This window comes from Pteropus alecto, unplaced genomic scaffold (genome assembly GCF_000325575.1).
Source record: "Pteropus alecto unplaced genomic scaffold, ASM32557v1 scaffold3, whole genome shotgun sequence".
Taxonomy (NCBI): domain Eukaryota; kingdom Metazoa; phylum Chordata; class Mammalia; order Chiroptera; family Pteropodidae; genus Pteropus; species Pteropus alecto.
Window position 1 is genome coordinate 55018656 of NW_006442484.1, and position 14407 is coordinate 55033062.

At 32.6% G+C, this 14407-nt stretch overlaps 1 protein-coding gene across 3 annotated transcripts in view; it reads right to left on the reverse strand.

The window, feature by feature from the left end:
- Positions 1 to 891: 891 nt before the first annotated feature.
- The window catches only part of COL5A2 (collagen type V alpha 2 chain), a 135484-nt gene continuing 121968 nt past the window's right edge, over positions 892 to 14407 (reverse strand). For all 3 annotated transcript variants that reach the window (XM_015596548.2, XM_025039437.1, XM_025039438.1), the window contains 9 exons: positions 13838 to 13945; positions 13250 to 13303; positions 11059 to 11166; positions 10624 to 10677; positions 9005 to 9112; positions 6897 to 7188; positions 5243 to 5430; positions 3522 to 3761; positions 892 to 2867 (listed from right to left, as the gene is read on the reverse strand). In XM_015596548.2, the coding sequence (XP_015452034.1) occupies positions 2721 to 2867; positions 3522 to 3761; positions 5243 to 5430; positions 6897 to 7188; positions 9005 to 9112; positions 10624 to 10677; positions 11059 to 11166; positions 13250 to 13303; positions 13838 to 13945 (1299 nt within the window). In that variant the 3' untranslated portion in view covers positions 892 to 2720. The remainder of the gene's footprint in view (positions 2868 to 3521; positions 3762 to 5242; positions 5431 to 6896; positions 7189 to 9004; positions 9113 to 10623; positions 10678 to 11058; positions 11167 to 13249; positions 13304 to 13837; positions 13946 to 14407) is intronic.

Here is a 14407-nt window from a genome sequence, read left to right on the forward strand (position 1 = left end):
ATCATTGCCTTGGTTTGCTGCTGTTGGGCCTCAGCCCCCAAGTTAGCTTTTAAGAGATCATTCTTAGTCTCTCCCGAAATCTTCATACTTTCAAAGAAAAAATTATCCTGAGATGCTTTTTATTCATAATGGGATAAAAACTCTCAGTATGGTAGTTACAATCATTTTTTTCTCCCAGATTTTTTTATACTTGCCTTCTGCTATAAAACACCATTCTCTTGAGAGGGATGTTTTCTATAATTTCTTTGACTCCCTTTTCAATTTGGAATATAATATATTGAACCTAGCCATAATTTGCCAAATTGTGTGTTATGAGTTTGGGACTTTTTGATCATTGTGCTTTCTTTGCTATTTTTCTTCATTTAAGTTAATTTTGGAAATTTTCATTTGTATTTTTAAATAAATTGATAATTAATGTCACCATCCTCCCAAGATGTAGATTATTTTACTGTTGAGCATGTAAGGTCTGAGGTGTCTGTTGGGCATGAAGGTAGAGAAGTCCACTAGTCTATGAGACCTATAGAACTAGAATTCAGGCAAGAAATTTGAGAGCCTTTGAAATTATCTGAGGCAGTCTTTTAATTGTACATTCCTGAGCTCCAAATAAGAATATTTCTATAGTTGGAGATTATTATCGTTTTTGACTTACGAGAATCAATGCATGTTTCTGTTTGATATATCTGAACTTATACAACCTATTTAGGTTGAACTCAAAAAGAAGTTTTAATAAAACAACTCACAAATGTCTTTAGATATATAAATATTCAAATTCAAGATATAGAGCTCAAATAATAACCAATTTTGGAAAAACAATGTTGTTCAATAAATATTGAAATAAAACTCTGAAAGCATTTAGGCTAAATCCATATGTGATACACTCTGAGACATATGTTTTATTATCACAGTTTATTCAACCATGAAAAATCAGTTGATTTTCTTTTTTTATCAATAATACTACCCTGAGATTTTTAAGGGCATAGACAGTGATAATTAGTGCCATGTTGCCTTCGTGATTGATGTTGATTTTCATATATAAACCAGTAATATACATAGTGGAAGATAATTGTTGTTTTATCTTTTAAACAAATGGAAAACAGAATACCACAACACCTTACTTTTCATTATTGGAAATGAAATGGATCTAATATGTTTAAAGGAATTCCACAAAACAAAAATCATTGACGTGACAAAAGCGTGCATTTAATTCGATGCTTTGCAGATACATGACTAAAGTCGTATGCATGGCTTGTCCTTTGGGATGGTCCCAGTTGTTTATTTTCAAAGAAAAAATAAAAATGGAGCCAACAAATGCAATTAAGGAAAAAAAAAACCTTGAAACACAAGGGGACCTACATATTCTGATCTAAGAAACGTGCAGATATTACAAAACATTCTAGATACAGTATGACAGATGAACAGGGGAAAAGGCACTGGAACAATGCTCCTTCTTTCAGAAACGGGTAGTCTAATAGTTATGCTTTCACAAATGGTATTGATGAAACCATCTTTATTTTAAAAGAATTTTATAGAAAGAATTTTAGCACCATCATTAAAGGAAAAATAATAATACATTTTAGCCCTGCCTATCTCCAGTCTTGGAATAATAACAGAAGCATAGCACCTTTTAGTATCTAAAATATAAACAAGAATAGTAAGTCCATCCCAGCTTCTAGAGATGAGGTAGCTCATGCTAAGAAATGTTGGGTCATTTTTCTTATGAGAGTTCAGAGGCCAAATGTTCTATTTCCAATCATCACATTTGCTTAGAGTTAGCTCCACAGCTCCAAGTTTCTAAATCTTTTTCTTCATCATATAGGCTCCAGGATGATGAGACTGTACATGTGGAAGACTCTCAACTTTGGGTCCTGGACACATGTTTATAAAGCTGTATGTGTAAATTTTTTGCATTCAATGTCTTAAACAAGAAAGTGCAAATGTATCCAATGGTAAATCATGTAACTTCTATCTGTATTGATAGACTGAGTCAAGAGGGAAAGGTAACTTTAACTTTGAAAGAGAAAAAAGTCTAAACTTACCACACTTTATAAAATCTAAGACCACTTTGTTTTCAAGAAATTCCATTGAATATATATTATTTAAAAATTCCATTTAAGACAGTGAGAAACTATTTTTTCAAGATTCTCTTTAAAGAGTTTCTATAATAGTTTTACAATATCAAGGCATGCATGAGAGTTTCAATCACAAGGATAAACATTTTGATTTCATTTTTAATTAATAATCTGGGAATGAGAGCTCACAAAAGGGCACTACTTTCTATTTTTCAAATTGCAGCCAAGTGAAATAAACATGTGTTATAGTTTTACATACCCCACTCTTTAAGCTACCTGCCAGGAAGAGAAATTTTCTCACAAATACTAAGCAACTTTGTCATTACTTTGAAATAAATTGAAGAAAACAAAGATTTATTTATTCAATCAGTTTACTTTTTTAAAAGGTGGTCGTTGTCACTGGTCATCTTAAACCTAAACTCTTGTATTGAAAAATATTTTAAATCAATTGAAACTTGAGGATTGTAAGTAAAATAAATATTCTGAAGGATAAGGAGGCCAGGCACTTAAGACCATATATACAGTGCTGATGCAGGATCAGCCATTACTTCAAGAGTCTCAGGATCAGCTTCAAACAGTCAAAGTTCTTGTGAACGGTGGTGGTCATTGACGGTGAGGGTGTTGCTCATTGTCGATGTATCTCGGCTTGCTTTACACAAAACAAACTGGCCCAATTTCAATGCCAAATTCTTGGTCTGTGCTGCCAACATCCACAGGGGCAAGATCTACGATGGGCAAGCGTGCCACATTCTGTGTTCTATATTCAAAGACGGTCTTGCCCACATTTCCATTTCGTTTCTGGAATTAAATTATGTAATGGGTCAACAGTACATACAAATTCTTCCAAAGATGTTAGGCTGCAACATCCTAGCCTATTTTTATAATGCAAAAGAAATGATTTTTTTAAGAATACCACTTAAGAGCACTGCTAACAAAGTGAGGTATTAGCAAGACTGACAGGCATTTCTTTCATGCTTTAAATTGAGGAAATGACCTTTGTTCTTTTGCAACTTCCCAAATATGCACAGACAACATAAACGAAACTATAATTCATCATTAAATATCTTTCTTTTTTTATATATAGATATGTTAGGGGGAAGACATACAGATCAGTGAAAAATATAATGTATCTCAGATTGATTATATTTAGAATCAAAGAATTTTAAAGCATGAAACTTAGCTTAAATAAATTAAGTTACTTGCAAGAGAGCCAAAGTAAGTTTGCAAGAGAGCTGGATCAGATCCCAAAGATCCAATCCTTTCTTTATTGTTTTGTATTAAAACCTCTACTGTGCTTCATATACTAACACACATTCAAGTTTATTCTAAAGAACAACTATGGACAAACTGTTGTGTCTAAATACAGGGTAAAATTTACCCCATCTCAAGTGCCATAACAGTATTTTTAACAAATAGTTTTTTCTCAAATTAATGTAGATCAAAAGTACTTACCGAGCAAGTATCTTGAAGAACTATATATCTGAATCTAATATTTCCCTCTGCTTTGATTTCTAAGTCATTTGACCCTTTGAGAACCACAGCTTTCTTGAGGTTCTTAGCTTGATCATCCATGTAGCCTACACTGTTTTTACAGATGTAAGTAATATTCTGGGAGGCTTCTTTTGATAAAAGGCGCAAGAAGGTCATTTGGGTAATAGCTGCATTAGGTGACTGGTGGTCTCCGTAAGCAAACTAGAAAAACAAAAAAGTCTTTGTTATATGTAACACTGAAGGCTTTCACAGTGGGGTATGTGTGTGTGCATGTGTGTGTGTTTATTGCAGACAAATTAATTTTGAAGAGTATTACTTTTATTCTTTCACATAACAAGATATTCTACCTACACATATACAAATATTTTTAAATTGTTCTGAATAATCACAAACAAGAACCTTTGTCTTTACTGCCTCAAACAAGAGGCAAAGAAACCAATGAAAATTATAACTCACCAGTGAAAGTTTAAGTATTTTTAAATCTGCTTCTCCATTTCTTTAAAAAAAATATTACTTTTTAGAAGTTATATAAGTTAAGCATTGGCTTGGATATTTAATTAAAATAACTCGTTGCTTTTATTGTTAATTATAATAAGGACTTGACTATTCATATAAAATCTTTTTTAACCCAACAGTTATATACTTGTAGGAAATATAAATTATAGGTCTTTCATTAGCTATTAAAAACAAATAATTAAAAATAATTTCCTCGAGGCTCTTTCCTACTCATCTTCTACTTTTAGCTTTATTTCTAATGCTCTTTTTTGAGCTTTTTACATAATATTGTATTAATTAAATTATATTTCAATTGGGTGTATTTTAATTTTAAATTTTTCTGCTCATTAAATATGGTAGATTCTAATATATCTTGCATACACCCATGTGTCTACACTTCATATTTATTATGAACATGAGTTCTGAGGAAAGATCAGACACAGAGGTGAGATGAAAATTTCAGAGTGAGGCTGCCATAAAGAAATCCAGAATGAAATACTCATATTGAAATAGGAAGTGACAAGGCAGGTTGAGATTCTAAGTATTAGACTATAAAAGAAATATAGAAGAGACTGGACTCGGAGAAAGACTAACAGAATTCATATAATTATAAAAATGCATTAAATTTAAATAATACTACAATGTTTACAAAGTGATTCAATGATTTAAAATACTATTATAGTAATTATCTAATATTTATTTATAACTTACCATGTACTAGATACTATAGCAAGCACTTTATATTCACAGGGAGACTATGAAATAAATATTATCACCCTGACTTTAAAATGAAAAATCTGAGGCTCCAAAGGTTAAATGAACTGCTAATTTGCAAAAGTCAGTAAGAGATCCAGGTACAAGTCACCTATGTCTCCTGACAGTAAATATGATCCCCGTCTTTCAATTGTGGCAAAATCCCTACAAGTATTCTCCACATCAGTGTGACATGCATTAACCGAGCTAATCAAAAATAATTACTTTTCTACATTCCGTCAATGGGAAAGTTATCATTCAAAATTTATGTTAACTTAATTCCTAGTAAAACTGTCTAAGCAATGATATTACAATTGCAACTAATGAGAATATATGACTTTAAAATAAACATGTTAAGATAAATCTGGACCAAAAAAAACAATCGCATAGTCTTAAATAAAAAATAATAATAATAATAAAGCGTATTAAATTACCTGAGATCCTCTATTCATATCAAGACCATACCAAACAGGCTTATGGTCAGGAGATTTGCTGGCCCACCACGTTTTACGTGGTACACTGGATGGGTTTGCTGAAATACATGTTTCTCCTGTTTCCATGTTGCAGTAAACTTTGATTGCGTCTTCAACAGATCCCTGGTTGGGATCAATCCAGTACTCACCTATTTTCCAAAATAAAAACATTCACTAAATAAAGCGAATTTCAAACATGGTTATAAGTCTCTAACAGAACTAATGGAGGGTTTTAAAACAAGACTCATTGATTAAGGACTCTTTTACAAGAGAGTATCCAGTTAAGGAAATATTCTGCAGTGAGAGAAAAGTAACTATTATGAATCTGGGTCCTTTCTACATGTCAAGCACTGTTCTTAGGCACTTTGCCAAATCATGTACTTAAGGCTCAAAACACACAAGTGAAAGAAATATCATTATCTCCATTTTATAGGTGAGAACACTATACCAAAAAAAGATAATTCAGTGATTAAGTAGCTTTGCCAAAATGAATGTGTTCCCATTAAACTTATAAAGACAATATTTTAAAGCAAATTATAATTGGAATGTAATAAAATCGTGTACTGTCAAAACTGTGAATAAAGTAAGTCTATGAGTTGAACTACAATTAGAATGCTATAAATTATCTCACTGACCCTATTTAAAATTGATCTCATATATAAGAGATTCTTGAAACAGGCTATATACCAAGTTCGTACTTGGTGCTGGACATAAAGTCACATAAATACACAAACAAATATATATTTGTGCATATTTCTATATGTACATATTTGCTTGTGTATGTATTACATGTGGTATATTAATTACATGTATATTATATGTGTGTATGAAAAACTGCATTTTAAAAGAAATGAGGGCACAGTAGTGGAGTGCATAGAGCTGAGAATCTAATTGTCTCATCTTCAAAGATAATTTTAGCTATCCCTGTCAATGTTATTTCAAAGTTAACTGAAACTCTTAAGCATTTCATAGCTCATTCCTATGGTCTAGAATCCTTCTTCTCCAAGTCTTGTCAAATTAATCAAAATGGCAGAATGATGTAAACTTTAGGCATGGTTTATGCAACTAGGACAGAAAGACTAATTCCAAAATACTTTAGAACATCACTGTAACATAATCCTGCCAGTGGAGATTCCTAAAGTGATATTCACAGAATATTAAACTATATGAAAGGAATTTCATAATCAAATAAATTTGGGAAATAAACTATTCTACTCTTGATCCAACAATATACGTTAGCATATTAAATCCCTAAGAAGTCATGTAGGTAAATAAATGTTAGCCTTGCTTAAGCAAATATTTTCTACATTTGTATCATCACAAAATTACCAATATTTTAAGATTTCTGGATGGAAATGTAATTACCATCAGGAAACTGGATCACTAATAGGCTATGTCCTCTATTATAATACCTATCTCATCCTATAATTTTTCATGTCATTGACTGTCCCCACCACTAAACCACAAACTCTGTGACATGTCTACCATTTTATCTCTTGTATCTGTCACTAAATATTTTTGGAATGTAGTCAATAAAATATTTTTCGAATGCAGTTAGTTGAGAATAACACAATCAGAAACAAGGACATTGCTCAATGGGCAGCTGTCTACTTACCACTTTGCTTTGCAGAATGGCAAAGCTTTAAGTCATCACAAGTCCGAGCTGGGTGCTTTTTAGAGCCATCAGGGCTGCGCATAGTTTCGATCTGACTACTGAGTGACTTCAGGGTAGCATGGACCCCAGGGTCAGTTTTGTTTTTGTCGTCAGGAGCTGCCTGATCTTCAGTAAATTCTGGAAGTGGATCTGACATGCTCTCATCATAGTGTCCCATGATATCCCCAAGAGCAGCTGTAAGGTGGCCAGGGGGACCTGGAGGGCCAGGTGGGCCAGGTTCGCCAGGAGGACCCTAATTTTTAAAACATTGGAAATATAGTTAACATGTTTTTTCTTTTTGTTTTTCTATTGAACAAAAGGCATTAATGGGACTTGGTTCATAGGGAGTTACAATGTAATACCCAAATTTGACAATACTAAGACAACTGTGACTCATGTCCTCTTTTAACTAGGCCTGCCAACCTATAACATTTCAAGGATGAGAAATGATGCATAACTGTTTTTCAGGCAACATCTGTAAATCAGCATCTGGGCTACATAAAGATCAAAGCATAAAAAATTCTCTCTGATGTTTACCTTGAAGATGCAATATATTTTATGTTAAAAATATGTAGATATGTACATTCAGTTTCAAATGATCTTGGGCGAGGCACAACTAAAATGTTTTAAAGGAATTTATGGACAGATGCTGAAAGGGGAAACACAGAGGAGTTGTGGGTTCTAGTTCTAGAAAACTACACGTCGATATCAAGAAAATATCCACAAGAGACGCCCACGAGACAATTTCCCCCTATTTCCAAATAAGAGGAAAAGCACAGGAAGTCTTTTTATATGTGTTACTTAGGATGTAGATCAAAATTCTCTGTACTAAACAGATTTGAAGAATGTTCTTTTTTAGCCTTTTTATTAACAAAAATAAAGAGCTCTATTTTGCTAAATAAGAACTTTTGGAGTGAAAAAGTGGCAAAGGCTAGGAAATGGATCCTCTTTATTAATTTCCTTCTGCATTTTCCCAAGAAGAACTCAGCAACTTGAGAGAATCAGCTAACAGCCTGAAGATATGCGTGGTCCACACCTCACGTGGGGAGAACAGCCCTGGCAGGCAGAAGGCTAGAGTTCTAATACTGGCTCTGTCACTTGTTATATGGCTCTGGACAAGTCGCTTCAACTTTGAGTGCCAATATATCCTCACCCTCAAGAGACTGTCTAATCATTTTTTTAACGGTCTTATCATGATTCCATGCTTTCTGTTATTCTAATCTTGGGGGAAGAGATTTTTTTTTTTCTATCGTGGACTACTAAACTACAAAATAAAGTCAATCAAGAGCTACATAAGTCTGAGTTATTCTAATTTTGTAGCTGTTGTTCATTCACAGAGAAATAAATAGGAAATATTCCTTTTGACGACAGGAAATATAAGGCTTTTTGACCAAATAACAAATATTTGGTATTGCCAATAAGGGCAGAGACAGAATAAAGAGGAAAAGGTAAATAAGACCAAAGAGAAAGAAACACCAAAGAAAGAAGCATAAATTCATATATACACATGCACACATATACATGTGTACATGGCAGATATATGAGGATGTTTCTCAAAGACCTGGGAAGCCAGACTCTAATATAATTTATAGCTTTACATAATCTTCAAGTTGATACTATTAGAATTTTTTAATGAAAAGTTTTAATCAAAATCTTTTCCGAATGTCATTTTCAATATAGAAAACTTTAATTTCATACTCTTCACTTTCCAGCATTTTCATGAATGACTACATTCATCAAATCTCACCTTTAATATATTGCCATTTAAAGCAAAGCAACATTTTCATAAGTTTCATTATAAACACAATCATAACTTGCTATTCACTCTCATTGGTATCACATGAAATCAAGGCCTAGGTAGCTTGGACTCTAATCTTATATACTCTGAATAACCTGTATTAACAATATTTGAAATAGCTACTTATACAGACAAGCCTTGTGTGACTTTTAGGTTTGTTTTCAGAGTTCCTTCCATCTCTCGTCTGTCGTGCTACAAAGATATTCCTTGGATAGAATCCAAGCTATGAGAACCAGCTGAGTTATTTATATGCAAACCCCTGTGATTTTACCTCAGGTCCCGCTTCTCCGACACTGCCTCGCACACCGGGAGGGCCAATAGGCCCAAGAGGCCCAGGGTTTCCTTCTTTACCTGAAGGACCAACTGGGCCAGGAGGACCCTATAAGAAACAAAAGCTATATTTTAGATGCTGTGAGAAAACTTTCACAATGACTTTCTCTAATCAAAGGACTATTTTCCTTATGGAGCTATCACAATGATTTCTCAGATTCAGATTCCTAATGACTAATAAATGGAGCTCCGGCACTTTCTAATATTTACTAAACTCTCTATCATCCATGAATGGTAAAAGACCAGTAACAGTTAAAAGCTTTACTGGACTAGTCATCTACTTTTACTAGTAGGAGCTGCTTTATCAAATCTCATGTATTGTAAACTTAACTAGAAATTCAATAAACTAACATTAAGAAAATGACAGAAGTTGAAGTGTTTGATATAAGTATAAATTAAATTTCTGTGCTTATACCCCAGAATCTCATCCCATCCTAGCAATTTTAATTCTCAAATTTATGTATGATTTGTTTATATTGCATTTAAACACAGCAGAAATTCTTTCTAATGATTTTCCTAAATGTCTGCCAATTGTCTTACTACATTAATGACCTATTAGAGGTAGGCTTAATACTAATACAGAATTTCTAGGAGCGAACCTCAAGGAGCGAGAGTTTAATAGAAATTTCATTTAACACAGAGTAAGAAAATGAACCAACTGAACAATTACATCCATATGCAAGTCCCATAGAAAAACATTTTATCCCTGAATAGCTTTCTGTGCATTGAATGCTCTTCTTCAAATGAATTCTTTGCTTTTTTTTTTTTAAAAAAGACTTTTCTACCAAAAAAAAAAAAAAAAAAGGTTTTTTTTTGTTGACTGGCTTGGTCTTGGTTTTTAATATAAGAAGAAGGGTAGGTCTCAAAAGCTGCTTCTGTGAACGTCTCCCTGATCTTTTCAGTGTAAATACTTCTGTCATTCCATATTGTACTTCTTTCATATAATTCATCACATTCTCAGCAAAACACTTTCCCTTACTACCTCCCAAATTATTGTACATATTTTTAAATGATTGATTTTCAAGTTGTCAATCAAGGTGGTCCAAGAAATAGTAGAATCTTCCTTTTTCCATTGGTTAAAAGTAATTACTTAGCATTTTTCAAACAATTTAAAAAATATATTGGCATACTTATCCTTATGGAACTGCTCCAATACAGATGTTTGTAAATTGTTAGACAATAACTCATAAGTAACTGATTATGGTTTCGGCAACTATTTTTGTAGAATAATCTAGGTGGGAAATCATTCAATCTACTGGATATTTCTACATTCAAAAAACATGAAATGTTTATTATGTTTACAAAATCTGTAAGAAAATCAACCGATGAATATATTTACCCTAAGTAGGATATTTAAATGTGGGGCCATAAAGTAATATATCATATTTCAAGATATTTCTACATAAGTTAATTGTGCTGAATGATTTGTCTAATATGTCTGCTGCCAGCAATAGAGAACCTGGGTGATCCCAGCTTCAATCCATGAAAATGATACTCAAGCACTAGCAGTATCTCTCTGAAAATATTTACATCTGCAACTTGTTAAGTTTTGTTACTTACTCTTGGGCCAAATGGTCCTGGGATTCCAGCACTGCCTTGTTCACCATTTGGACCCTAAGTAGGAAAAAATTTTTAAATGTTACCAAAATATTTACATCCTACATTCTGCTAGTCTCAGCTTTTTAAAATGTGTTGTCATTGACATTAGTGGCATAAACTGCTTTCATAAAGTCATCAGTGTCTACAATGTCTTTATGAGTTGAGCAATACTAAAGACAACTGTAGGAGTAATGGTGTATATGTCCTTTTGCTTTATTTCTTCCCTACAAAATTACAGCTTATATTGGGCAGCTGTGTAATTAATTATTCATCAAGATGTTCTTTGAAATAAAAATAAGATACAGAAAGTCCATCCATTTTAAAGACAAATCCTCATGTCAAGTTATCTGTGTATTTTCACATGAACGGCAAATAATACTTAAAGAAATTACTTACAGGAGGCCCAGGAAGACCCTGAAGACCAGTAAAGCCTCTGTGACCCTTCTGACCTCGGTCACCTCGGTCTCCATGATCACCTTTGTCACCACGAGGTCCTTGAGGTCCCTAGAAATACAGTCATGGCATGGATATGGCCTGTCGAGACTACAATTTACTACAATTTTACCTTTCACAATTGTATTTACTATAATTTTGAATACCATATTTTATATGAACTAACATATTTATTTACCTAATTAGAATTAGACCTAGCAATCTTTATTTATTTTTCTCAAGGAACATAATATTTTCCTAAAGATTTAGTTTTTTTAATGTTTATCTTACATTCATACTAGAAGGAGGTATTTTTAGGTTTGATCTAGCCTATCTGAAACATTTTCCAGAGACTATTATTTCACATTTTTGGCTGATATTGTTATGTAAAAATAGTGCCACCATATACATAGATTCTTTTAAATTAAAACATAAGTTCTTATTTACTTATGTTACCTTTAAGAATAAAATGCTTATTAAATTTGCTTATGCAGATAAACTAGCTAGATATGACGGCTGGGACTATATTAAAAAATTGACCATATTTGAAAGTTGCTGAAAGAGTAGACCTGAAAAGTTCTCACCATAATAAAATAAAATTTGCAACTATGTGAGATGATGGATGTTAATTAAACTTACTGTGGTAATAATTTCACAATACTTACATATATCAAATCATTATGCTGTACATCTTAAACTAACACAGTGTTATATGTCAATTATATCTCAATAAAACCAGGGGGAAATAATAATTGGCAAGAACTTGTCTGAGATAATACAAGTGCAATATCACCATTAAGCCACTCTCCTCTATAAAAAACACAAAGAAGCTGTTATCCTCATATTGGCAATTTCTGTACCCAAATCTATCAATCCTGATCCTGAGAAACTAAACAAAAAGCAATAATTAAGCAACTTATTATGGGATAGAAGCAACATCAAGAGAAAACGTGAAAATTATCCGATCATTTTGATCAGTCTCAGGCTTCTTTCTTTCTTTCTTTTTTAAAGTGTTGGGGGCATAAATGCAGCTCCAGAGGGCTTGTGGTTTACAGAAAATTGACAAGCAGCTAGGGTCACCTAATATACAGGCAGCTTCTGTTGTCTTTAAAGTTTTCCTAAAAGAGAATTGAAACTACCTCAATCTGACTGTGGAGAATGAAGATATCAAACAGATAGCCCATTGGGTTAATTTTTCTTTCTAGTTTTTTGTTCCTGTTTTTTTTTGCGGGGGGTGGTTCTCTTTTAAAATTTTAATTTGGATATCCTAATCGTCAAACAGTATGGAAATCCTTTCATAATAAAAATAAGAAAATATCTCAGTAACTTTTCATGCTGTATATAATAATATAAATTTAAATACTAAAATCAGTCTGAATGTTTTCATAATGTTAGAGATATTTTTTTATTGCCCCAAAATTTCATAATTGAAAATAACTAAACCAGAGAGCGCCTATTTAAATTATTAACGAAATTAATTTAATTGTGGAAAACAAAACCACATTGTTTTTGTAATTGTTAGAAAACCATTCACTTGACATGCTATGTAGCTATGAAATCTTCCGTCAAGCTCATCAAAACTGAGAATTATGATTTCATAATAAGCCCTAATTTTAAGGCTCAAATGTTTTCTTCATGAATATAGATACCGATTTATAAAATGGGTGTAAAAAAAACCATGACCTAGTAAAGTGCCTATAAGAGATGATTTATTCATGGTAAGACATCTGTATAATAATCATTAACCTGGAAGCAACTGCAAATAGCAAAAAGATCAGAACATGGGCAGAGCGGTCTAGTTGAAAATAAAATGTAATACTTAAACAGCACTTTTCAAGTTTACAAAGAGCTTTTAAACTATTTTCATGTGGTTTTTAGAAAATCTTTGAGAGAAGAGCACTATTATTCCTATTATTCTGGGAGACAACTGTGACTCTAAAAGACTATTTGAAAGAATTCATACTTAAAATCAGAAAAACAATGTAAAAATTATAAAAACAAATATGACCTCTTAGGTATTATTTTAAATTAATGTTTTTGTCCAAAGCTTGAGAAATTTGGTACTTTTCATTTGTGAATTTTAAATTGTACTTTTTCTTTGGGAGCATATTTTATGTAAGAAGACATATATTTTAAGGAAAAACAGAGAACTTACATGTAAGCCACGTTTCCCAGCTCGACCAGGTGGTCCTATAGGACCCCGTGAACCCTAGAAGAAATTTTCACAAAAATTAATATGTAAAAAAATATGCATATACTATATAGATACAGAATTCAAAAAACATGTGTTTGTAGTTGGAGACTACATAAATATATATTTACTTGTATCTATGTCTACTCTTAGGGCTAATTGATTAAAATCAGGCTAATGTCCCTATATATAAGGATGTGCTCACAAAACTCCAATGACAATTCAATAGTCAATTTTATTAACTGACTTAACTGAATAATTACCTTAGTAGATTATGGTAAGATATCATCGCTTGTTTAAATTTAACATGATTTCCCATAAGCCAAAACATTTTTAGGTGATGAAAATCAAAGCATCAAAATTTTTGAATACCTATTAGAATCAAATGTTTTCCTCTAAGACTAATACAAAATTAACTCATAATTGATCATTTGTTTCTTTGTTTCGAGCCTTTAATCAACTTCACATTATGATTGTATGCATGCAGATATGCAGCTCATTACATAGAATACTGCTGTTTATAACTGTCAGTGTGAAATTGACTCTTCTTACCGGATCTCCTCTCTGTCCTGCATCTCCTGGAGCACCAACAGGGCCGGGAGTTCCAGGGGCACCCTGAGAGCCTGGCAGACCAGCAGGCCCAGGGTCTCCACGATCACCCTGTCAAGAATAACCATGGTATTATTTTTTAAATACTTTATTATAAAACAATGGTGTTTGGAAATTCATGCTATCCAAGATGAGAAAAAAAGTACCTTTGAAAAAACATTTTTATTTATTATTTTACTTCTATATTACTTAAACATTTCCTTTATTTACTTATTAGTAAATTGAACTGAAAAGAATAAGTTTATTTCTCCCCAATTTTACACTTCATCCCTCCCTTCACTCTTGCTCTATTACTAGATTGCTGGAATATAGGAGTGATCATCTCTAGAATTTAGCATGTTTCTTAAACCAGCAGTCTTCACACAGGGGTATCTGTATACTTGGGATAAACAAATACTTGTCAAAGAGTGTACAAACAGAGAAAATTTTAAGGAAACCACTTTTTCAGATTTTCAACTCTATATTTTCCAGATTTTCAACTCCATACGTGTTCTTTCAGAAAATTGGGGAGCA